At 40.8% G+C, this 25,060-nt stretch overlaps 2 protein-coding genes across 9 annotated transcripts; both read left to right on the top strand.

The window, feature by feature from the left end:
* Positions 1-11,435, top strand: rasal3 (RAS protein activator like 3). The gene is made up of 19 exons (XM_079159577.1): positions 1-732; positions 3,053-3,180; positions 3,316-3,394; positions 4,497-4,564; positions 4,666-4,751; positions 5,288-5,417; positions 5,550-5,648; positions 5,736-6,410; positions 6,527-6,671; positions 6,764-6,908; positions 7,036-7,272; positions 7,368-7,569; positions 8,009-8,100; positions 8,206-8,319; positions 8,858-9,044; positions 9,277-9,387; positions 9,763-9,953; positions 10,507-10,591; positions 11,039-11,435. The coding sequence occupies exons 1-19, from the start codon at positions 132-134 to the stop codon at positions 11,147-11,149; spliced, it is 3,486 nt and encodes a 1,161-aa protein (XP_079015703.1). The 5' UTR covers positions 1-131; the 3' UTR covers positions 11,150-11,435.
* A 2,757-nt stretch (positions 11,436-14,192) lies between these two features.
* trim25 (tripartite motif containing 25) lies at positions 14,193-24,431 on the top strand. Of its 8 annotated transcripts, none has more exons than XM_079159220.1 (15): positions 14,193-14,427; positions 14,757-15,372; positions 15,607-15,702; positions 15,934-16,167; positions 17,131-17,296; positions 17,391-17,417; positions 17,709-17,768; positions 17,913-18,092; positions 18,312-18,332; positions 18,491-18,529; positions 18,652-18,726; positions 19,230-19,373; positions 20,347-20,478; positions 20,892-20,951; positions 21,036-24,431. In XM_079159220.1, exons 2-15 carry the CDS (start codon positions 14,776-14,778, stop codon positions 21,566-21,568), a joined length of 2,364 nt encoding a protein of 787 aa, XP_079015346.1. In that variant the 5' UTR covers positions 14,193-14,427; positions 14,757-14,775; the 3' UTR covers positions 21,569-24,431. The 8 variants fall into 8 exon arrangements, with proteins under 8 accessions (XP_079015346.1, XP_079015349.1, XP_079015351.1 ...); XM_079159223.1 differs by having other exon boundaries at positions 14,757-15,318; XM_079159225.1 differs by lacking the exon at positions 19,230-19,373.
* The last annotated feature ends 629 nt before the right edge of the window (positions 24,432-25,060 follow it).

Here is a 25,060-nt window from a genome sequence, read left to right on the forward strand (position 1 = left end):
TAGCAGTGAATTAGAAGGGAAACAGGTGAGGTCTCCTATGAAGGCATTTTAATTTTAATTTTAATTTTGATTAATGCATCCTTGAGAGGAGAGATACAACTTGAGTCACACACCCTAAAAAAAATCTAGAAATGGGCACAGAGGAGAAAGATTTAGAGCCTGCAGCTCAACAACCACCGAAGGAGCAGGGATCACCAGAGAGGGAAAAGGAATCGTCTGGGGAGCCTCCTCAAGGACAAACTTCTGAGCCCACCGACCCCCTCAACACGTACAAGTGGCATACCGGCTCTAAGGGAAAACTCAATGACTTGAAAGAAGATGGAGAAGGAGGAGCAGCTTCCTCCACATCTACAATCGATAAGAGTCAGAAGGCCGCCACCAACAAATGGAGCAAGATGCAGAACTGGCGCAAGGCCCTGAGCGAGGACCCTGGCGGGAAAGGTGGAGAGGGAGTCAAGCCGGATAAAGGGGCCAGAAAGAACCCCTTCAGAAGGGCCCTGTCCGAGCCTCCCGGGTCACTGTTTTCAGCCCTGTCCCCTTCCTCCAGCTCTGCCAGCTCAGCTCATGCAGCATCATCGTCAGCTGCTGCAGAGACCTCAGGGGTCTCCTCCACAGACCCTTCACAGAGAGGAGGCGGCGGGGCGCTCCTCAAAAAGTACCTGAGGACTGTGTCCCAGAAGCTCAAAAGGCCCAGGCTGCAGAGTCGGAACAGCACCCCAACATTACTGCAAGGTAACCCCAGTTTAGTCAAACTACATCAACTATATTGCTCTTCCAATTTCATGTTTAAGAGTAGCGCTGATTCATCTTGTGGTAAATACATCAAATTGTGGTAAAATGTGAATCCCCAGATAATTGTTAAACAGCAAAATGGGCACCTCATGTGGTTAAAGCATGATTTCCTTTAGGATCATTCAGTGCACACTTACAGTAGGTAGTGTATGTGTGCCTTTCTGCACAATGACGCATGATACATATAGCTGCTATACTGTTAAGAGTATTTCACCATCTACTGCCACATTAGACAAACTCAGTAATAAAACTCAACCTAATAGCAAAGCTGACAAACGTAAAATAAGACAACGTTAAGGAGGGACAGAACAGTATAAAAGTAGAAGATCATGATGGATTACATAATTATATATTAGAATATCTACAAAACTACTTGCAATGAATTTAAGACTTTTTGAGTTAAATTCTGAGATACTGGAACTTATCTGTCGACCAATAAAAGCTACAGTCAGGTGTACATTCAAATTGGAGATAAACGGAAAACTTATTTTGAAAATCTCTATTTTAAAACTTCAACATTTCAAGCAAAAGAGCAGATCTCGAAAAAGCTAAAGGATATAAAAGTAAAATAAAAAAAACTACCAGACATCATTGGGTTGCAACATCATTGTGATGGTATCTTAAACAACATACCAGCCAGCAGCTCAATTAAATATACATATATAATATATATACAGTATAAACTTACAGTTTCCCTGTAAGTTGTGTGTAATAACACAGGATGTCAAATCTAAGCCTGACGACTATACAGAAGGATCTGCATCTGTAGTAAGAATACATACCAGTATTCTCAACTAAATATTTATAGATATGCAACAAATTGGATGTCAAAATCAGTGGTAAACACAAATGTGTGAAGCAAAAGTGAAGTTTCAAATGTCTGTAATTAAACATTGCTTGAACTACAGCATCAACAACTGCTGTTTTTTAAACACAGAAATCAAGTGTCTGTTCATGCAAATGATCTGAAAATGTCCTTCCCCTCTGAAAAAAAGACTAAAGCTAGCAGACTAGCAAAACCCAGACCTTCTTTATGAGTTCTAGCAAACCCTCAAGTTGAACAGGGCAAAGACCAAAAATCCTCACTTTCCAAAAAAGGTCAAAACTGCTGATAAATGACCCAGAAATATAGCTGTAAATGTAGAGCAGCAAACCAGTACCGATACTGAGCAAAATTTACAAACCACTCTCACAGGAAACTTCCGCTCTGCTGAGCAGGAACTCAAAGCCAAAGCATTTCAGGCTCACATTTAGATCCTGAGAGGGACATCGCTGAATAAAATGTAATCAGATCTTGAACACGTTGCACTGTGTGCCACTGAGGTGTGTTAATTCTTTTACAAAAATAGCATTCAAGAGTGAACAAAAAAATACATTACAGCTACTACAAATGTTATTTTGTGTTGATTTTGGCAGTTCCTGTGGACGAAAGTGGTAGTGATTCCGAACGCCTGAGTCCCTTTAGAAAACCTCTCATTTTACTGCAGCAGGGTCTGAAAGTCTGCCCCTTGCAGTCCTGGTTCTGGCTCTGCCGTGCTTCCCTTTACTCCAGTGCACCCAGCAATACAGCCCAAGTCTCCAGCAGCGTGGTGTCATGTCAGTTTACAACAAAAACTAAGTACATCTTTGGGCCTTGGCTGACTGAGACCACAGAAACAATGAGAAACGTTGGCAACACACAGACTGAGCAACAATCATCCAGGTGTAAAAGAGATTTAGTTTGGATTATAAATATTGATAAATAAGGAGAAAATCTTACATACACATTATTTATGGATGTATTATTGTTGCAGTTGTTTATTATCTATTCTTGCATTTACGTTAAACAAGTAAAACAGCATGCCAATTAAGCTTATTAAAAAGGAGAAAATTGAAAACTGAAGTGTCCTACAAATACATGTTGAAGGTTGTGCACACTAAGGGAAAACTACAGAGGCACCACTGGATGTGCGTAGTTCGTCCTGGTGTGTCATGAAAAGAGAGCAATAGCATCAGTAACGCCGGCAACTCCCCAAATAGGAGTGTGTGGGAGATACGTGCCATCATCCTATAATTACCACAAAAAAAGCAAACAAGGGCCAGCGTGTGCCTGTAATTATGTCCATGTACTATTCACATTTGACTATATAGTTGGTTCTGCAGAGTGTGAGAAATCAGATGTGATTGTATAGTGTGGTTATACCGCTTGCAACAGTTCAATGCAATTCTCTACAAGCTGCATAGTGAAATATATCAATGTGTGTGTCTGTTTGTGTGGCAGATTTGGAGGAGGTTGTACCCGCTGAACTCCCAAGACTACAATGGGCCCCGCCTCAGGAGCTACCCTTGTGGGACATTAGCAATTGTGTGCTTGAAGATGGACAAATTCTAATTCCTCCAGAGGAAGAGGTACCAACACACATGTACACGCCACTCACCAACTCCTCATACTTCACTAAAATTCATCTCCAGCCAAAGGTGTAAGCACTATACTTGCAGTTAAGTGATAAAATATGTCTGTGTGTGTGTGTGTCTCTTTCTCAGCCAACGATGTGGACTCGAAACCGAGTCGGCAGCTTCCTGTCCAGCCTCAGCATGCAGAACCTCATTGATATCGACACAGGTTAATATATCACCCACACACAATAAAGAACAAATGACACTAAGCCAAACCATAGGAAATTTGGACAAGTAGGACCAACATAGCAGCTACTGACATCACAGCAGCATTTTGTATGATTGTGCAGACAGTCCCAGAGGTAATGGCTGAATGTTTATGCGTGCGAGTGACAAATTACTTCCTCTACATTTTTTTGGGGAAGATAACATCTCGCCTGGGTGTTCCAACAGTCAAATGAAAGCTGGTAGTGAGAGTCAGGGCATAGTCAGTATCTGCTTGGCTTATGAAGAAGCTGCACTGTGGAAGTGACGGATCCTGTATTGTTTTTGACTGGTTGGCTCGGTGTCACCATCATCATGTTGATGAAGAAAAGGCCGATGTTAATGGACTGTTAAAAAAGGCCAGAACCACTTGAGATCAAAGCAACAAGACTGTGGAACAACTCCGGACTAAATGATGGGATTTAGACGCTGGATTGTTTGTGGTGGGGCTTTCGGTAAGGGAAAATCAGTCTGACAGTACTCTACATTTTAAACTTCTACATTCACATAGTTGACTTTAAAATATATCTTTACCTCACAACTGAAGGGTTTAAAAAATGACACTGAAGAGACAAATCAGGAGAAATCATGGCATAATGTGATTTTCTAATTTCATCCTCTGCAAAGCTTTAAATAGGTTTCAATAATGTGTTCTAGCGAAGTATACAACATCAGTAAAGTTGAGATAGCTGCAGGGCCAGCTGAATACCACATCCTGTATGGCCTAATCTGAAGGTATTTGCTAATATTACAGCTTTAACTAATTGTTTGAGAGTTTAGTCTTTCTTCAGTAGAAGTGCAGAAATAAGTGATAGCATTGGTGTTGGAGCAGAGACAACACAGAATTTCGAGGGGGGTTTGAACCCAATTAAACATTCTGTTAAGATATTTGAGGCATATTTGAAGTATCGACCACAAACCCTGAGAGGAAAGAAACTACATTTCTATCATTAGCTTCGGTTAAACTAAGACAGGTTACCAAGAATATTGAAACAAACTGACATAAAAATTAAATTTTCAGTTCATTGTCAATATCAAAGTGTTAATTTCTTCCTGATACTCAGAATGTAGCCCTGACCATGTGGCGTCACCAGGTGGCCCTCGACCAAAGAATCAAGATGGCGGTGTGAGGGTGAGTATTGTACACAACAAAGATAACTGCTACCCCCGCATTTCCTGTTGACATAACACATAATTGCCCTGATACACCATGCTTGCCTTCTTCGCCATTAGGCACTGATCAAGCGACGTCTCGAGAACAGGGCCAAGAGGAACAGCAACACCCAAATTAACCCTAAAGGACTAAACAAAGGAAGCAGGTAAAGCACACTGTAATATTTATGAAAGTAAATACAGTGCAGTCCATAAGCATACTTGGACATTCAACCATTCGTTGTTGTGTTGGCTCTGTACGCCAGAACATCAGATTTTACATGAAACCTTGAATATGAGATTTAAGTGTATATAAAAAGTTTTGCTAAATGCTAACAATAGCATGCTAACATGCTCACAACGACAATGTTTACATGCTGATGTATAGGTACCATGTCAGTAGGCTACAACCTGTTGGGACCATGAATGTCTGTACAACATGGCATGGCAATCAATGTGATCTCTACAAGGCCTTCTTTTGGAAACTTACCCCAATGACTTGATTGTTGAAATTCTAATCTATCAATAAATATATAATTCCATATGTATGTAACCTTTCATAGTACCTATAGGTCTGTGAAAGTTCTTTCAATGAGCTAGAGTCCCATGGGCACTAACAATGGGTAGTAAAAGGTGAAAGTAAATTGTATTACCCTTAAGAAATCTTGTTATTTCACACTACACAACTCTGATTATTTCTAAGGCACTATGGTTCCCGGGAGTCTGTGTCAATTCCAGTCAGTGCATTGGGGACTCTAGATCTGAGTGCAGACACCAGCACTGTCATCAGGCCAGTCCACAGCTCTATTTTGGGGGAAAAGTACTGCTTTGAGGTAAACGTTGACTTGTGCATTCTGTCTAAGATACAGGCTACTCAAGAAGCATCATACATTATCCTCAATTGTGTTGAAAAAGACACTTTCTATCCCAGTAAGGCTAACAAGGTCCTGTTGGTTTCATTGCAGGTGATAAACTCTGAGAACACCCACTGCTTTGGATGCTCCTCAGCTGCCGAACGTGATCGTTGGATTGAAGACCTGAGAAGGGCTGCCCAGCCCAACAAGGTAAGCCATTAGCCATTTGTTCCAATGTAATGTATCATGTTTATTCAAAATCCTAATAAAAATAGTCCAATGCATCTCTGTTCACAGGATAACATTGAGCGCACAGAGAACTCCCTGAGTCTGTGGGTAAATGAAGCTAAGGATCTGCCACCAAAACGGAGTTATTACTGTGAGCTACACCTGGACGGGACCCTGTTCGCCCGCACCAGCAGCCGAGCTGTCGGCAAGCCGCCTAACCGCTCAAGCATGGCAGGGGACAACTCTTCTGGGTCTTCAGGAGGCCTGGGGGCCAGTGGAGGTGTAGCTGGAGGGTGTCAGTTATTCTGGGGGGAATTCTTTGAGCTAGACAACCTGCCGTGTGTCGCCCAAATCACCCTGCACCTCTTCCGAGAAGAAGATCCCAAGAAAAAGCGTCACTCAAGAGATGAATCCAGCCTACACCCGTTGGGCAGTGTGGCCATACCTTTAGCTGAGATACAAGGGAGAACCTATCAGGAGAAGTGGTATCCCATTACTCCATACAAGGCCTCAGGCACAGTGGGGAACAAAGAACTGCTGGGTCCACAGGCTTCACTCCGCATCAAGGCTCGTTTTCAGAATTTGCAAGTGCTACCCATGGAGAAATACAAAGAGTTTGCTGAGTATGTGACGGTGGATTATGTGGAAATGTGCAGAAACCTGGAGCCACTTCTGAATGTGAAGGAGAAGGAAGAGCTGGCAGGAGCTCTGGTCCATGTACTGCAGAGCATTGGCAGAGCCAAGGTAGAGTCTCAAAGAAAATGCATATAAGCTAACTGCACCAAATCTGATTTGAAAAAATACAATAACAAAGGAATAATCAGACATTTATTTTCTAATCTAAATTATGTATGCTTCAGGAGTTCCTCCTTGATCTGGGCAGTGCAGAGGTGGAGCGTCTTGGAGAGAAGGAGGCATTGATCTTCAGAGAGAACACATTGGCCACTAAAGCCATAGATGAATACATGAAGCTGGTTGGCCAAAAGTACCTCATTGTCACTCTAGGTAAGGAAGGTCAATGGTGAAAGTGGCTTCTTGGAATTGGTATTGATTGGTGCTTTGTATTAATCGAACTCTGTGCTGTCTTTTCACTACAGGAGACTTCATCACCCGTCTTTACGCCTCGGTGGAGAACTGGGAAGTTGACCCTCGTAAATGCCCTGCCTCTGAATTGTCAAACAACCAGAAGCACCTGATGGAAGCCTGTGAGGAGGTGGTGCAGAAGATTATTGAGACCCATGGGTGAGACAAGAGAAGTCATCATAGAAAAATACATGAAATAACAAATATTCAATGTTTAGGCTTGTGTTTGCACTGAGGAAAAAGTCCAATTCACAAAGCTGGTGCTTGATATGTTTCTTCCCTCCAGACCCTTTCCTGAAGAGTTAAACAAGATCTTCTCTAGCTGGGTGGAGCTATGTGAAGACCAGGGCAGACCAGAGATTGGCCAGCGTCTCATCTCCGCTTCTCTCTTCCTTCGATTCTTATGCCCTGCTATCCTCAGTCCTTCTCTTTTTGGCCTGACACAGCCTTATCCAGAGCCAAACACCCTGCGTACCCTCACCTTAACTGCCAAAGTCATCCAGAATCTGGCCAACTTCACCCTGTGAGTGGCTTCTTAACTGCTACAAAATCTATAGAGAATGAAGAATCTACTTAGTTTACCTCAAGTTGCTTACGTAAATGAAATATTTTGTTCAGGTTTGGAGAGAAGGAGGAGTACATGAGCTTTATGAACGAATTCCTGCAGCAGCACTGGGATGGAATGAGAGGTTTTCTACAAACGGTGTCAAATCTAGATGCAGAAATCCCAATGTCTTCCTTTGATGGCTATGTGGATCTGCCTCTACGCTTGGCTGTGCTCCATGGCCTTCTGGTAGACATCATCTATCAGAGGGACCAGGTAAGACAGAAAAGACATGAGTCCAGTTTGGTTGTTAGTTGTAAAGTTTTGTCTAACTCTTGCAGTATTTAACATTTATGTTTACATGAACATCAAGCTTGTGTGTGATTGGACCAGTAGTCTGTTCTGCATTATGTAAAGTTGTCAGCGTCCATGAGTCAATTTGGAGACTAACAGGACAAGTCTCCAATTGCCTGCTTACACCTGATAGTAAAACTGTGATCTGTATCCAGAAAGAGCTGGACATGTGTGTTTCATTTCAATCTGCCAGCCTAGCTCCAGATAGTCTGGCATAATTGACTACATCTTGATGGATGTTTTCATGGACAGATTGCTTTAATAGCATTTTTCTTGTCAATACAAAGCACCAAGGTACTGGCACTACAGGTACTAAAGAGTGCCTAAATGGGGCCTAACATGCAGCTTGTTTCTCCCTCAGGACACAATTGAAAAGCTGGACCCTCTGCCTTCAATTCTGAATCAGATTACAGAGTCACTTGGACCAAAAGCACATCGGATCATAATTAGCAGGTATGTTGAAGGTCTATATCATATTTGAATTCTCATTAACGTGCAATGTATTAGGAACTTGAATATGAGGTTGTTACATGTTACTTAGCTGGCTCTTTCTTGCAGCCAAATGGGACAAGCCAAGCCAATGTACATTCCTCCTAAAGACTTGGCCAAGTACAGCCCTCACCAATCATCCCTCCAGCAGCTTCCTGTGGACTCCAAAGGCCTACGAGATGGGTATGATAGTTGTATGTTACTGGGCACAAGCAATATTGCTTTTAAGATGTCAATAACTATAAAGGTAATTTTTGACTGGAGTTTTTTACCAATGATTTATTCTCTCATCCATTCATTCATCCATTTCATTTCATTTTTTAAGAGGATTACCAACCCTGCATTTAAGGGCTCTTAGGACAGGCCAGTATAACAGTCACCTTGGACACAAATACAAGTGATTAACATTTTAAATTGGATATTTTTCATCCCAAACCATACCGTTAAACATTTAGAATATCATATGCACCATGTACAAAAAGAAGTAATGTTTCACTATGTTTACCTCAATAAGTGTGTTGTAAGTGAAAGGCTTCTGTCATATTATCAGGAGTCAATGATGACTTGCAGGTATCCTTTGATCAATTCGTATGTAAATAAATACACATATTGTAAAGTACAGATGTAGGATGCTAAAATTATGTCCAGATTTTCCAAATGTCATCATTTGATGTAAGGCACTTAAATAAGTAACATATTTATTCATTCATTACTTCAACAGGGATGGAAGGACTCGGAGGAGTATGAGAGAGAGGAAGCCAGTCACCAGAACCCAGAGTGCTCCACACAGACGTCCTGGTCACGCAAAACATACCTTGAAGAGGCAGACAAGTTCTGAAACTCTGCCGACAGCTGACAATGAGCAAGAGATGGAGACCAACCAACCACTTATCTCATCACCAAATACTGTGAGTATAAAGAGGAACTGTGAGCTTAGTTCGTCTATTTTGGTAACTGAGCTCAGCAGGTCATGTGCTCATGCCACAGGTATAAAGACTGCTAGACATACCTAACATTTTACTAGTTGACTATTTTAAAATATTGCATTTTTAATCAGTTGTAATCACCATATTCTGACATAGTGTGACTTTGTGTGGTTAATTAAAGGAATCAAGTATACTATCTCTGCTCTTGTTTCAGAATGGCACTATCAAACGTGCAAATGCACCAGTTCCATGGATCAAAGTCAGCCAAAACAGAGAGTCAAGAGAGATGAAGCCTGCAAATGAGCACTTCAACTTACTTGATAGGGTATGTCAACCTGATTCTGGCTGTACAGTGAAAGATCTCATTATTACATTTCATAAAATGCACAGGGTCAGGAACCTGCTGACCTGGTGAGGCCTTTCTGTGTGGAGTTTTGCATGTTTTCCTAGTGCCTGCGTGAGTTCACTGCAGGTGCTCCAAAAACATGCAGCTTAGGTTAATTGGTGACTTTATAATGCATGTTGGTGTGAATGTGCGCGTGAATGGCTGTCAGGCCTGTGATTGAAGAGCGACTTGTCCAGGTTGTACTCCACCTCTCGCTCAATGTCAGCTGTGATCGGCCCCCATGACCCCATGATAAGCAGGTATAGCTAATGGAATGGAATTTCATAAAATGTAAAATTGTCATTCACATCCCAGCATGCTCAAGAGCTATCAGAGCTCCGTCTGGGGATAGAGCAGGTGACAGAGCGTGAGCTGGACATGGCAAAGCGCCTTGAGGACTTCATTATCCAAAGCCAGGACCAGAATGCAATGCTGCAGGCTGAGGTGACCGAGATCCAGAATCAGCTGGCTGTTAGAGAGGAGCAGCTAGCCAGCGCCACCTTCAGGTAAAACAGTCAAGCTCAAAAGTAACGTGCATGTTGCATTTGTCAGCAAGTTTTCCAGTTGTTTATATTTAAAAAGTTTAAAATACGTTTAATTTTTCCTGTATTTTGTGTTTTTATCATGAGTATGTGTATTCAGTCTGCATGCTGTATTCCACACTTTACAACTTGAATTAGTCTCATAAAGATGAATGAAGCTGTTAATACTTAAATTGGACTGGGTGTAGAAATGTGTATTCTAGGCTGTGTTAACTATTACTAATTGGCAATTAGGCTGCGGCTAAGTGGGTAGCAGGGCCGTCCTTCAATCAGAGGATCGGCGGTTCAGTCCACGGCTCCGGCTCCACTAGCCGCATGCCGATGTGTCCTTGAGCAAGACACTTAACCCAAAAATTGCTCCCGTAGCTGTGCCTACGGTGTAGAAATGTGATAGAATCTGAATTGTAAGTTGCTTTGTATAAAAGCGTCTGCTAAGTAACTGTAATGTAGCAGTAAAATATTAGATGGTTCCATATTATTTTGGTGTTTATATGAACATATCTTCCATCTGTCACAGGCTCGGTGTGATTGAGGAGGAGAGGGAGGAAGATGAGAGGAAGCTAAGTGTTGCCATTGCAGCAGCCGAGAGAATGAACGTACTGGTAAGAAGACGGATAAAGCTGATTTTCAAGCTTCATTAGTTCATCTCATAATTCACTTTTTATCTATTCATCCACATCAGTCAATCAAAACTGCACTGAAATTTGTATAACTATAAAATACTGTAGTGTATAGTTCATTGCTAAACACAGGCTAACTTGTAACTACTGAGTTCAATTTCTTAAATTCTGCAGCTTCAAGGTGAAAAGCATTCATTTCAAATGTTTTAGCAGTATATTTGCACTATTTGTGTGATTCACTGATCATTTTGAGTCCTTAAATCAAAGTTAAATACATGTGAGAGTGAGTGTTTGCTGCCCTTTTAAATGTTTCACCTGCAGTTGAATAAATAATGAGCTGTTATTAATTATATTGTGTATTGTGGGGAGAAACCCCTTCTGAGTGACCGGATGAATACATATTGATGTCTGTTTTCAATGTGCTCACAGGAGGAGCAGTTTGCAGACCTGCTGAAGGACCTTCACCAACTCACTGAGGCCAACAACAGTGGCCAAAATAAAACACAGCATCCGGAAAAGCCACACATCAACAGCAACTGAACTCCGGCAGTAAAAAGATTTAGAGCTGCAGTGCCACAGTTTTGTGTAAATACATACATAGAGTTCACGTGGAAGTAATTTTCTGAAGTCACAGGTCTCTTGATCACTTGTACGTTTATTTTAAGAACATATTTAGAGCGTATTTGAGTGAGCAAACTCAAATACATGACTGAAGTGAACATAAAACATATATGATTTGTCTGCATTTCAGCTTTCACTGTATCCTGGCTGCATAATTATGTGACTTGTAAACATTTCTGATAAATAAAAGAAATACTGAAGTGTTTCTTTCAGACCATTCTATGTGTACACACACACACTTGAGAAAATTTGACAATGACTTATGCTTAATATTCTCAATGATCAATTGAGGGGATAACACAAAATGTGACACTGCGTATTTTGGTGGCATTGTAGTTATTACTGTAGACATTAGAGAGAGGGCAGGAGATGAGGGACACAGATGAAAAAAAGGTCCCTGACCGGATTTGAACGGGTAAACACTGCAGTTCATGGTCAGCCTCCTAAATCACAGGGTGCCTTATTCTGCAGTTGCAGTAAAAGAATAGTTTAAGATTGACATTTCACACACTTTACTGTTATGTTATAAAATATTAAAATACTTGACTGCAGTTTCTTTAATATTTATTTACCAATAAATCCAGTTCAATTCAATTACATCAATTCAATTTACATACATTTTCAATTTAACTACAGTAAATCTGTTTCATCAATACAATTCAAATGAAGTGTGTACAATGTAGTTCAGCTCAATTAAATAATATTAAATAGATCGATAAAATCAATTCAACATTTCTATTCAATTCAGTACCTAGATCTGTGACTATCATCATTGGGCAACTGCATTATAAATCCCACAAATAAAATGAAATAAAATCATTACAGTAACATACATAACAACTCAATAATCCTTTTTACTCAGATACTGACTTCCTGTCAACTAATGAGAATAAAATATTTTCAGCTGATTAAATCATAATACAAACTCATTGTACAACGACTTTTGTTGCAACTGTGTTAATGTGGGAGACGGTACACATTCATCATTCTTATTGGTCCATGAAGTTTGGTGACGTCACATAATTTGATTCAACATCGCTCTGCCACCCTCTACTTGAGCAGCAGTCTAATTAGCCACCAGGTGAAAACACCTTTGTGGGTTTAGTAGCTGCACTGTGGCTCTTTGTGACCACAAACAAACTCACTACTACTTTGTATAAGAATAGCCCGCTCACAGCAGACACTGTGACTTGTCAAACACAGGTGTAATGAACAATATTGATAAGAGGATTACACTTAGTTGTTCATCAGCTCTAGTATTACAGCCTACATGCTGGCTCACTAATAACATCTGAACTTTTCCCTCTGACACGTCAAAATGTTTCTCTTATTAAAAGTCACAGACAGAAGAATGGTAAAGACAAAGTATGCTGCTGCACGTACAGCGACTCTTTCTGGAAGTTTCAATTCTTGGACCACAAACACCTGGAAAAGACAACGTAAGTTACGGTCTGAAGACTACAGATTGGAGAGTCAGTGAGGTCACACAGTATATGAGTGTAACATTAAGGGTAATGTAATGGAAAGTGAGGGGAACAGTTACATCACAGGACAAACAGTTTACGAGTGTTTGAGACATACAGTATGTCGTTGGTGTCAGTGTGTAAAATACTGTATTATTCAGATACTCAGTGCCTGTTTGAGTGACAAACCTGGCTTTATTAAAAGCATATATAGTTGATTTCAAATGAGTCATTATTCCAATGAAAAATAATCTATGTTAAAACTTTATGAACATTCTCATAACCGTAACCCAACAATCAATAAATAAGCACCACCTATGCTGCGAAGCAGCACTGAAATTCCTCTACATGGGCAACTATACTATTAAATAAAAATGACTTTATTTATACAGCACCTTTAAAAAAAACAGATTATAAAGTGCTTTGACAGACAAAACTTAGCTAAAATTTAAAATTGAGATAAAACAGTACAATGGATAAAACATTTTCACAAATCAATGCAGTAAGAAAATGTAATAAAAACAATAGAAAGCAGTAAAATGACGACATCACCTTAAAGCTAGTCAGTTTTAAGAGGCAATTTTAAAGAGATCACTGATTCTGCAAGAATTTATCTCCTCAGGTCGATTCAAAGCCGAGGGGCCTTGATGGCAAAAGCACAGACATCTTTAGTTTTTAGCTTTGACTTTGGAACCGCCAGAAGGGCCCCAACCAAGTATCTAAGGCTGCAAGCTGGCTCATATGGGGTCAGCGTTCTGCTATATAGCTTGGGGCCAGACCTACAGCTTTAACAGTGATCAGTAGAATCTATGACGAATATGATGAGAAGCATGTGACTTAAGAAGGTAAACAGGTCGAACATGTATACATTCATGTTTCATGATAAAAAACCGAAACCTTCTAGGCAACAGCTTGGCTCCAAGTTTACTTCCTGTCAGCTGATGTCACTCAGATACATTCCAACCATAACTAAAGTGGAACATATTTGGAACACATATATTCGCGTTTAAAACTGAAACGGTCTATATATTGTATAGCTGTGACATCACAACCGTACAGAAATCCGGACGCCTCGTTTAAAGGCAAAGTTTCTGAATACGGGCTGTGTATTCCTCCATGGATTGAGCGTTTTGTGCATTTTACAGTACTTGTACAGCACTTAGACCTGCTTTTTTTTCTGACTAGAGAATTGTAATAAGAGGTTAATATCCATTATAAGTTAGGTAAAATGTGGGTTTCAATCGGTCCTTTTAAGTGTATGTATATGGAATTATAATTATAAACAGTTGGATTGACGTTTTTGTGCATCCTTACCATAAAGCATTAACACTTGACCTGTTTTTTCATATCAATCCAAACATTATTTTTGATCCATTCATACAGACTACTATGTCAAGTCTTTTAATTAAGTACAATAGCAAGTAGTAGCAATCTCTGCTGTTGTTTCTGGCACATGCTCATTCAACAAAGCAACACTGGGCATGCGCGAATTGGGGTCGACGACATAGTAGTTTTCCCAACGCTCCGCTGTCTACACAGTTGTAAGTAGTGAGCGTTTTTAAAAAATGTCCGTGTTAGTGAGCTAAAACTCCGTTTGCGTGTGGACGAGTGGACAAAAAATAGAGGAAAATCTCCGTTAAAAAAAAGTATCTATATCTACCGTCTAACCTGTCTAACTTACAGACTGGACCGCAGCACAACGTCACAGCTGTAGCCTACACCTGAGGACTCAAGGTACTGTGGGAGATTAACATACTGTATACATACTGTGTATATATATAGATATTTGTTTCCGAGTGTCGAGGTAAATACATAATAGGTAAATGCTGAAATGTCGACTGCCGAACTCGGCGTCGCGCTGAATGTACAAACCTCGTTTTAAGATTAATATTTTACACTAACAGAGTTATTTAACAGTTATTATAGTTGGTTAAAATATAAAATGTTATATTGCTAACATAATACGCCAAACATTAAGAATAAATGTTGCCTTTCGAAACGAGTAGCTCTTTACTTTCGTTTTCGTGAAGTTGACGCGTTAAGTTTCGTTTCTGCCCTCGCAGCCTCTCCCGACGCTTCAACATGGCCGAAATGGACGCGAGTCCGTTTTCTCTGATTAGTCTGGAGGATGAGCTGACCTGCAGCATCTGTCTGAGTCCCTTTGACTGTCCGGTGACCATCCCCTGCGGACACAACTTCTGCCAGGACTGCCTGCTCGCCACTTGGAAGGACTCCTACAGCTGTCCTCAGTGTCGGACCCACTTCGCCACCAAACCGGAGCTGAAGAAAAACACGGTCCTCAGCACCGTCGTGGAGACCTTCAACTTGAGGACGAGCAAGAGCCAGGCCAGCCTGATAGCAGAGGAGAGCAACGCCGAGAAAGAGGATGTCATACGTTGTGATACATGTATGGAAGCAGAAGCGTCTCAGACCTGCCTCACCTGCATGGCCTCTTTCTGCGAGGAGCACCTGCGGCCTCACCGGGAAAACCCGACGTATAGGCTCCACCAGCTGAGTCAGCCCCTCGGAGACCTGTCGGAGCGGATCTGCCCGGACCACCACAAGCTGATGGAGCTTTTCTGCAGCCAACACAGCCGTCCTATCTGCAGCCTCTGCCTCCAGCAGGTGCACAAAGGCTGCTCCTTTATATCCCCCGAGGAGCAGAGGAACCTGAAAGAGGTGTGTGTGTGTGTGTGTGTGTGTGTGTGTGTGTGTGTGTGTGTGTGTGTGTGTGTGTGTGTGTGTGTGTGTCAGATGGATCCAATCTCCTTGTCCTTTTTAAACTGAAGTTAGCGCTTCACCCAATAATGGGTCTTTGAAAGACAGGGCTCTGTGCAAAGTGAATCCTGATTGTCTTTGAGCTGTGTGTCTCTGTCTGAAAAAATGTAATGAGTCATCTTTCTCTGTTTGCAGTCCGAACTGAGGAGCAACTTGGATTTGCTGGACGGGAAGATTACGAAGTTTGAGAATGTTGTACTTGAAATTGGCATCATGCAGGACAAGCTAAAGGTAACCCTCGACATTTAACATTCACTGTTTCATTCACTTGCACAAATAATGCCTTGAAAGAAGAAGCTAGAAAAAAGAAATTGATTGATAAGAGATTCAAGTTTATTTGTAATCCATAACACTGAGTTTTTGTGTTGTAAGGTATTTCTGCTTTTTTTTATCTACGCCCTGTGTTTACCTGTCCTGTGACCTACTGATCTATTCATGGATCCTCTCATGATTGTCCCCAAGGACTCAGCGACCAACAGGAAGAAGGCTTTGGCAGCTGACTATCAGCAGATGCGGGACATGTTGGCACGAGACGAGCATGAAGCTCTGAATGCAGTGGACCGCGAGCTGGAGAGTGGTCAGACTAAACTCAAGGGTGTCGTGAAGAAGTTAACTGAGAATGTTGGCAGTATGAGCAAAGCCAGAGAAGAGATCCATAGTCTGCTGAGTCAGTCCCATACTCTGGCCTTCCTACAGGTGAGGCAACTGTGATCATCAATCCGCACAGATTCTGGAAACTGACTTTTATAGTTTTAAATTTAAAGCAATACAGCATGCTTTGTTAACGGGTTAAAGGACATTTTGTAAAGTGGAGTTGTATGCGATACTTATTCACATATGACCAATTCAAATAAACAGGAGACAGGATGGCCTAATTCCACGTCGGCCCCTAACCCTTGTCCCTACCTACTTCCAAACCGTTTGCGCGTTAGCATGGAGGGTGGACATATATAGTGGCATCCCAAACCAATTAGTGGGGAGTGGAAGTGGGTTGTAAAATCCGGAACCGGAGCTTCCGCGATGACGTCCGCAGCTGTAACCTCCGTAGGAAAGCATTGCAGCTGTGAGCTGTGGGCACGCTCACGTGCACAAAAGTGCACTGAGGTTATGTACACAAAGCAAGGAGAAGCTTGGCTAACAACACACACACAGAGGGAGAGCGACTTCCTTCTCCGCTCAGTTAGACATTAATTCACTATATCGTCACATCGCAAATAGTTGTTTGCTGCTATATTAATGTTCTGAATATTGTATTTTGCACCTTTTTAATAGTTACCCTCTAGTTGCCGTAGACGTTTTCATTTAATTGAGCTGAGTGGGATGCTGTTGGGTCCGGGTTGAGATTGTGCCAATGACTGAAAAGAAACACAGGAATATGTGAGATGTTGTTGGTTTCAACCATCACACTGTAATCTGACAACTTTATTCTTCATTCCAATGATATTTAAACTACAGTACCTTATATTATGTCCACAGCAGAACATAATATAGCTTTATCTCAACAAAACCATGTTCCATCAAGAAAACAACAATGTGTTTCTCTATTCTCAGGCTTCATTTAACCTGCCCCCAGCTGTCGCCTTTGAACCTCACACCCTGCACCTAACTAAGCCATGTCTTGCAGACACATCCCATTAATAAGTATTTTTTTCCTTACAGGCTTCATCTGACTTCAAAGCTACAAAGTTTAAAGACCCTTCTGCCCCTCGAATCACCCAGGACCCCAAGGTGACGGCAACACAGGCCTCTTCTGCTCTCCTGAAGGAGTATCTGACAGAGATCCTTAAACAGCCTGTTGAGGCCAGACTCCTCAAACTTAAACCAGGTGAATGTGCTGGTACTTTTTAAGTGGGAGATTTTACATTTGGAAATGTATTGTGAATTTATAATGAAGCCAATCGTGTCTAATTGTGTTGCAGAACTTAACACTGACATTGTTGCATCTGGTGAGTTTGTGTTGTGAGAGATACTGGAGATTAAATTAAAGTGTTGACTTTATTAATGCTTCGTTGTGGTGGGGGGCTACTGGAACTGATTGGGGCAGCTGTGGCTCAGCAGGTAGATCGGGTCATTCACTAAATGCAGGGTTCTTCACGCATGGTACTGTCTTTGAGCGGGACACCCAAATGTCTCCACATTGGTAGCATTGTAGCTTACTTAATCAGTGTGAGCGTGTGAATGGGATGAGAGGCAAATTGTAAAGCGCTATATGAATGCAGTCCATTTACCATTCACAGATGCAGTTCCTGGTTCAGCACCCGCAAGTTCTGGAAGTACTGGATCTCAGCCAGAATCTGGTATATTCATCTCTACCGATAATAACATAAACATTCACACACGTGTCTGCACAGCTCTGAGGTCGCAGAAAAAACGGCTACATTTATGAAGTTTTGATAAAATACCTTCATACATCTGACAAAATGTCACCTCGTCTGTTTCAGAAGTAACCAAGCCTCCAAAGCAGAAAAGACAGCCCAGGTCCCACAGTCCAGGTCGTCCACCCGTCAATCCATTATTCCAGCCAGTTCGTATGCCTACCTATATGGAGCATTCAGGCTGGAATCCACATCAGCATCCACCAGGCTACTTCATGGGCCCTCAATTTATGGGACCAAGGCCAAGTAAGATATAAATATACAATCATACACACAATGGGCTGGCAGCAACACAGAGTGCACCAATCTGCACTGTGATTGTATCACTTTTCTACTAAAACCTTACGCCATCAGAATCGTTTCTAAGATGCTGGTGTAGGTAAATTCTTAAGTGGGACATTTTACAGTTCAAGATGCATTTAGAAAGTTTAGAGAAGCCAATTATGTCCAATTATTTTGTTGCAGATATTAACACTGGCATTCTTGGTGAGTTGGCTCATGGTGGATATCAAAATACCACTATTCTTAATTGATCTTAAAATATTCCTCAAATTGATGCTGCGTTGTGTGGTGGTTGGGGTAGCTGTTTTAAGTCATTAAGATTATTAAAAGACTAATATAATGAACCTGTAACATGTTCGCAGGAGCTTATAAGGGGGTTGTACCTGTTAGCTGTTCATCTGGTATGTTCCTGTCCAACACAAATGCTTTATGATACGAGTAAAATAAAACTGAAACTCATTGTATTAGACATGACTGTAAAAGGATGCCTTTCTTTTGCCTATTTTTTTTTTTTTTATCTCAGGGCCACAATGGGCAGGTCCAGGTCCCCAAGGTCCAGGTCCCCAACCCAAATCGGGTCCAAAGAAGAAAAATCAAAGTAAGTAAATGTATTTATTATCACACTAATTGTTAACACTCAGTTGGCAGTTTATGAGGTACATCTAGCGGAAACTAATGCATTCTTATTAGAGAAGGGAGTGATCCGGTATTGGTAGCAAGGGTTGCACTATAAACACGCATTACAGAAATTGCGTCACCAAAACATTATCAGTCTCTCAAACATAATGTGCGCAGATGCATGCTTACACTTTCTTTTGCTTTCTCTACAAAGCTTTTATTACAAATATTCATTAGAAAACCATATGAAGGAGATTGTATATTGTGTGTATATATATATATAGTATAAAAATGTACTTACTAGTATTTGATAATGTATTTGTCACATTTCAAGACTAACAGTTTTGGACCCAAGCACAGATAAGAATGAGGAAGCAGAGTACAATGATTTGATAAAGCAAAAGGCTCACTAACTGAAGTTATGTTTATTGTTGTCATATACATATATACGAAATGTAACTTCTGCATTTAACCCATCCCTAGCTAATTGGGAGCAGTGGGCTGCAGGGGTTCATAATCGTGCTCAGGGACATTATGGCATAGGACATGTAGCAGCCAAGGATCGAACCGCCGACCTTGCGTTTGTTGGACATCCCTCTCTACCCATTGAGCCACGACGGTCCACAGGTGGGCAGTAAGCAAATCTACAATGGCCCATCACAAGAAAATAAACTAGAAACTAAAGACACTGAGCTAACACAATGGGAAGACAGGTGAACCACTGCTCACTAGGAGCAACGACAAACTGACAAAGGGGAAACATACAGACTGAATACACAAAGACGGCAGGGTGATGGGACATGGGTGGAACAAATCAGGGCGGGACAGACAATCACAAATGCATGAAAAGACAAAAGGCAGGAAGTAAAACCAAGGTAAGGTGAGTATCTCAAAAATAAACACGAACCACTAAACGTGACAAACGAATGAAGGAGCAAACAATAATCCTCAAGATCACTGAACTATTATAAGCAACAAAAAAGATACAATGCAAAAAAGTCTAAAGGCCTCTAGAAACAGAGCCAGACTGTGACGGCATTGCTGTGCACTTGATTTGAGGTTTTTCAAAACATTAAAAGAGTTGCCATGAAAGCTACTTACTTTACAAGTAAAATAAATGTCTTTGGAATACATTTAAATGAAATGCAAAGTTGCAGTCCAATGCAAATGTCATGCAAAAAGAGCTCTGATATAGGAATTATAGCATTATCTGCACATATCCAAATTCAGGTATCAGATTGGAACTGGAAAAAAAAGTGGATTGTGTATCTCTTATTCTATTACTACAAACCTTCATGAAGGTTATCATGTTCAGTTTTTGAGAAAGGTGTTGATTCAACTTAATGGTCCTTTTTGAGTTCGTAGTGTTGGTGCTATTGAACTCTAATGCAATATACTGAGACATGTTTTCAATATTTCGTCCACCCCATTAATATCAATGAGGAAAGACTGTTTGGTTGTGTGTTACTGCTTCTACCTGCTCATTGTTTGGTGTAAGAACTCGTATGTTTTAATTAATGCATGTTGATTGCACTTAACGGCTTCTCAAAATTATCACTGCAGCTACATAACAAACGTACTATGTTTTTTATCTTATCAGAACAAAAACCTCCCCAAGCCACAGAAGCCAATATGGGGAAAAGGAACCAATCAATGGAGGACCTTTTGGCGTTTGATGGGAAAGACAAACCCAAAGGCTGTACTCCTGCAGCTGAATCCAAAGAGACACCAGGTAGACACCATCCAAGTACTCCACCGAGTTAGTAATGCTACATTGTCAAACTCATGAGTTAAAAAATAATTATATGTATATATATATATCAAAACTGATGCTGCAGAACCAGTCATATCATCTTCTTTATTCCATACATTATTTTTCCTAAATTACCCACAATACACTCCAGACCTCCAGATTTCTTTTCCAGCTGTGGTTTTCAGCCCCAACTGACACTGACTCAAGTGACGTCACTTGAGTCAATCTATCAGACTTCATGCAGCTCTCTCTGGAGCCACATGAGGCTTTATACAACTGTTTTTTGACATATGCTGTAAACAAACTTTAATATGTAAGCTCTGTGATTTTAAAGCTTTTACTTGTTATCCCTGAGACCGATTTACAAATTTATTTTGTGTCTTTTGTTGTAGAAACGACGGACATTCCCCCAAACATAACATCAGCTGAAAAAAGAACCGAACTTCTGAAATGTAAGTGAATGAGTGCGTCAGGTCTCCTCCTACGTTAGTAGCAACGTGTTATTTGAATGTTGTTGTTTTCTCCGTCCTTCCCAGATGGTACGGTGCTCACTCTGGATCCAAAGACGGCCCACAAACGCATTGAACTGAGTGAGGGCTTCACTAAGGCGTCTGTGTCAGATGAACACACAAACTACCCCGACTGCCCTGAACGCTTCTCCGTCTGCTCCCAGGTGCTAGCCTCCAAGGGTTTCCTTCGAGGACGCCACTACTGGGAAGTCAGACTGAGCAGCAACAACTTCATTGGCGTCGGCTTGGCTTACAGCAGCATTGACCGCAAAGGTCCCACCAGTCGACTGGGCCGCAACGCCCAGTCCTGGTGTGTCGAGTGGTTTAACGTCAAGCTGTCAGCTTGGTATAACAGCAGTGAGACCGTGCTGCTCAATCCCAATCCAAAGCGCATCGGTGTGCTGTTGGATTGTGAGGAGGGTACTGCTACGTTCTATAACGTGGCAGACAGGGCATATCCCTTCCACTCCTTTGTGTTCCCCTTTGCTGAAGCCGTGTATCCAGCTTTCTGGATTTTCTCAAGTGGCTCGTCCGCTTCTTTGTGCAAGCTGCAGGCATGAGGCGCAGATGCACATTGATGGCATATGCAAGCACACACATATATACATAGTCAGCCCTTTGTTGTAATCACGTTCAATAATCTATGAGAGAAATACTTTGCTAGTTGTATCTATAAACCCAGTCTTTATTTTTCATTTCAAGGCTGGCCGGCTGTACAGTTGCAACTGAATGGCAATTTGTGATGTTGGAATGGGTCCAGTCAAATAATGATCCACACTATTAGTGATTACTGCTGAGTGCCATTCTATTAGTTCTGCTTCAAACCAAGAAAATGAAGGAATAGATGGTTGAGGGTATTCTGGTCAGATTATCCACAGACAGCTTGAAGCATCACAACTGAAATGGATGTCAAGAATTAATGGCATGTCATAGCTAAGTCCTTAGCTGTTGTCGTTAGCTCTGCTGCTGAATTTCTAGTTATGCGACTCAAAAAAATGAAGCTGGCTTTTCAAAACACAGGAAAAGCAATAGACAAAATGTTTTCCAGTCTATAAACTGCATGTTAAGTGATTAGGACGCACTTACGTGCCCCAATTACTTCATAATAGTTATTTAAAAACACGGTAAAAATGTGTTTTTAAAGCTTATACTGCATGCAGATGGAATACATACACAATGCTGTGTTTGATGGCAAAAGATGAGCAGGATGAATTATCTTCCCATTTTCTTTATTTTTAATTTCAATAAATGTAACTGAAACAGATACAAAAATGAAAGACAAGGTAACAAAGGCAGGTGTGCTGTCAGTCACCTTCAGCCAGTTGCCTTGATGGGAGGAGTGGTAGTTGGGTTTCCTTGTGTGGGTTTCGATGTTCAGAGATTTGATCTACTTCCTCCTCTGCTGGGATTATAACAGAGCACACACAACGCACACTGTACACTAACTGTACAGTACGTGTGTGCTAGTGTGCATCCTGTATTGTAAATGTGACTGGATACAGAAGTGAATTAATGACATCACTCTCCAGCATATGTCAGTGCAGCGATTTAGTCTGCATGTGAAAAATGATTGTTTTGGAGTGCACTGGAGTGTTGCTTTTAACGTTATAGGGCTGGGTGATGAGGCGAAAATCTTATCAAGATAATTTTTTCATATATCAGGATATGAATCATTTCTTGTGACCTTAAAGATTTCGTATATTCCCTCGATCTATCCGACTTTTGATACCAAACAATACTTAACCGTGTTATCATGGCATAGAAATAGGAGGACAACAGACAATGAACTGTTTTTCATGGTCATTAAACAAATTTAGTACATTAGTACATTATTAGTACAAAACAAGCTAGCTAACTAGCGTAGCTAGCTGTGTGCTAGTTAGCTAGCTAGCCAATTCCATGATGCTTTAATGCTACGCTGGTGACAGAAAATGAGCCAAACAAAGTTGTCACTCATCTGGTGATAGCAATGTGCTACGCTGTTAATAGAGTGTGTGGACCAAACATTAAGTTGTTGAATTTAGCTTATTTAATTCGGCTCTTGTAATGTTACTGCTCATTTTAGTCGTTACTGCTAAACCTCACCTCCTCACCTCTTTGTCAAGATAAGCGCATATATTGTTCGCATCAACTAGCCCTATATCGTCACTTCCTTAACTTTTTGACTGATTTGGCTGATGAGAAGTCATACAGACTGTTTTCAGCAAGTCCAGGCAGTCTCTCTTATTCTTTTTTAATATTTTTTGGGCATTTTGCCTTTATTGGTGGAGTTTATGCCAGGAAATAATGCGGGGGGAGGGAGAGAAGGTAAACATGCAGCAAATGGTCCTTGGCCAAATATGAACCTGGGATGTGATGCTTGCATGGTGTGCACCATAGAAATAAAATGTTACACAATTTTACATCTTTGATGGGCACATTAAACCAACAAGCCATCAGACTGCTCTGTTGGCTTTTTCGTAAAGTGGTGGAAGGGTAGTATATAGATTCATGGTGATTATTTGTTGGGTGATACAAAGTTTACCCTGGCTTGTAAGATGACGTTCCACCACGATCGTGTTCATCTTGCTAAAAGGTGTGAAACGACAAACTGTATGGGTGTAAAGCAGCAGATATCTGTCTGCACAACATACAGTATATTTACAGTGAAGTTGTTTGAATATAGTTTGATTTGTTCATCTCACCTCACTGCATTTAAGGGGTTCAGATGTCAATGTTGTTCCAGAGAGACTTTACTGACAACCTGGTAATGGTTCAGACATGTTGACTGCTGCGCTGCTTTCATCAGTTAACTGTTGGTTAAGTTTAAAGATCTCTGGGAGGCATTTCAGGCAATGCACTTCAAGTGCAACCTTTATTCTTAGGTTGCATGAGAATATATTGAAGGTACGGTACATCACTGCATGTAAAGTCTGAAACTGTATCGTGAAATCTGCTGTTTTCACTATTTAGTGGTTTGGGACACATATTTGTGAAACTATCGAGAGATTTCCCATACCACAATGAGTGTTGACACTGGTTTGCTCCTACCACCAAGCTTTAACAGCATAACGGGCGTGTCTATGCTTAGCAGAGTGAAGGAGTTAACGTTTATTTCATGCAACATGTGACTTAACTGTTTATGCCTTCTATTTTGAGCTCGTAATATGTATGGTAGATCATCCACAGACTCCAGTGGCTTGCAGATCAATGTGTATGTTTGCTGATCCTCAACTGAAATAAAGTTAATTGTTTTTTGCATTTACTATTTTCAAGTGTACCAGTACAGTGGATTTTACTCAAACTGCATGCTGTATAAAGTTAACTTCTAACCAACCTCTGTGTAGTGATTCACGCATGGTGGTTGTTTTCAGTGTCCCCAACACTGTTGGTAAGTTAATTTGTATTGAACCAATAATTAATAAAACATGTTTCTCTCTCTGACACTCGTCTTTTTTCTTTTTAAGAAGCCACAGGTGGTTTAAGGAGCAGTCCAACATTTTAACCTCTTTTATCTCGTCTGTCTCTCATGTCAAAATCCATATCAACCCCCATCTCCATGTCACATTCAGATGTGGGTCCCTTCCAGTGTTCCTGGGACACTTACTTTTTAAATTTCCCCCTACTAGTTACCTCCTTGTGTCACAATTCTCAAGTAAGTCTCCCTCTCTCTTATCACAGCCTGTTTTTGGCACTGCACGCATAAGATATAGCTTCAGCAAATGATCGTTTCCTGGCAGAAGAGAGCTGCATTGAGTGCTTGCAACACAATGCTGTTTAAGCTGTACATATATATATATATATGTAAACATATAGTTATAGATTTATACACATACAGTGTGTATATATATACAAACATCTATATACAAACAAATATATATATATATACAAACACATTTACACATATATATATATATATATATATATATATGTAGATATACTATATAGATATATACATATAGATAGTTTGTTGGCAGTTTTAAGATTATACATAATTGCAGAGCGAGAGAGAGAGAGAGAGAGAGTTTGCAGAAGTGATGACTCAGAGATAACACAGTTTTTATTGCCTGACT

Source organism: Pholis gunnellus (genome assembly GCF_910591455.1).
Source record: "Pholis gunnellus genome assembly, chromosome: 5".
In the NCBI taxonomy this organism is placed as follows: Eukaryota; Metazoa; Chordata; class Actinopteri; order Perciformes; family Pholidae; genus Pholis; species Pholis gunnellus.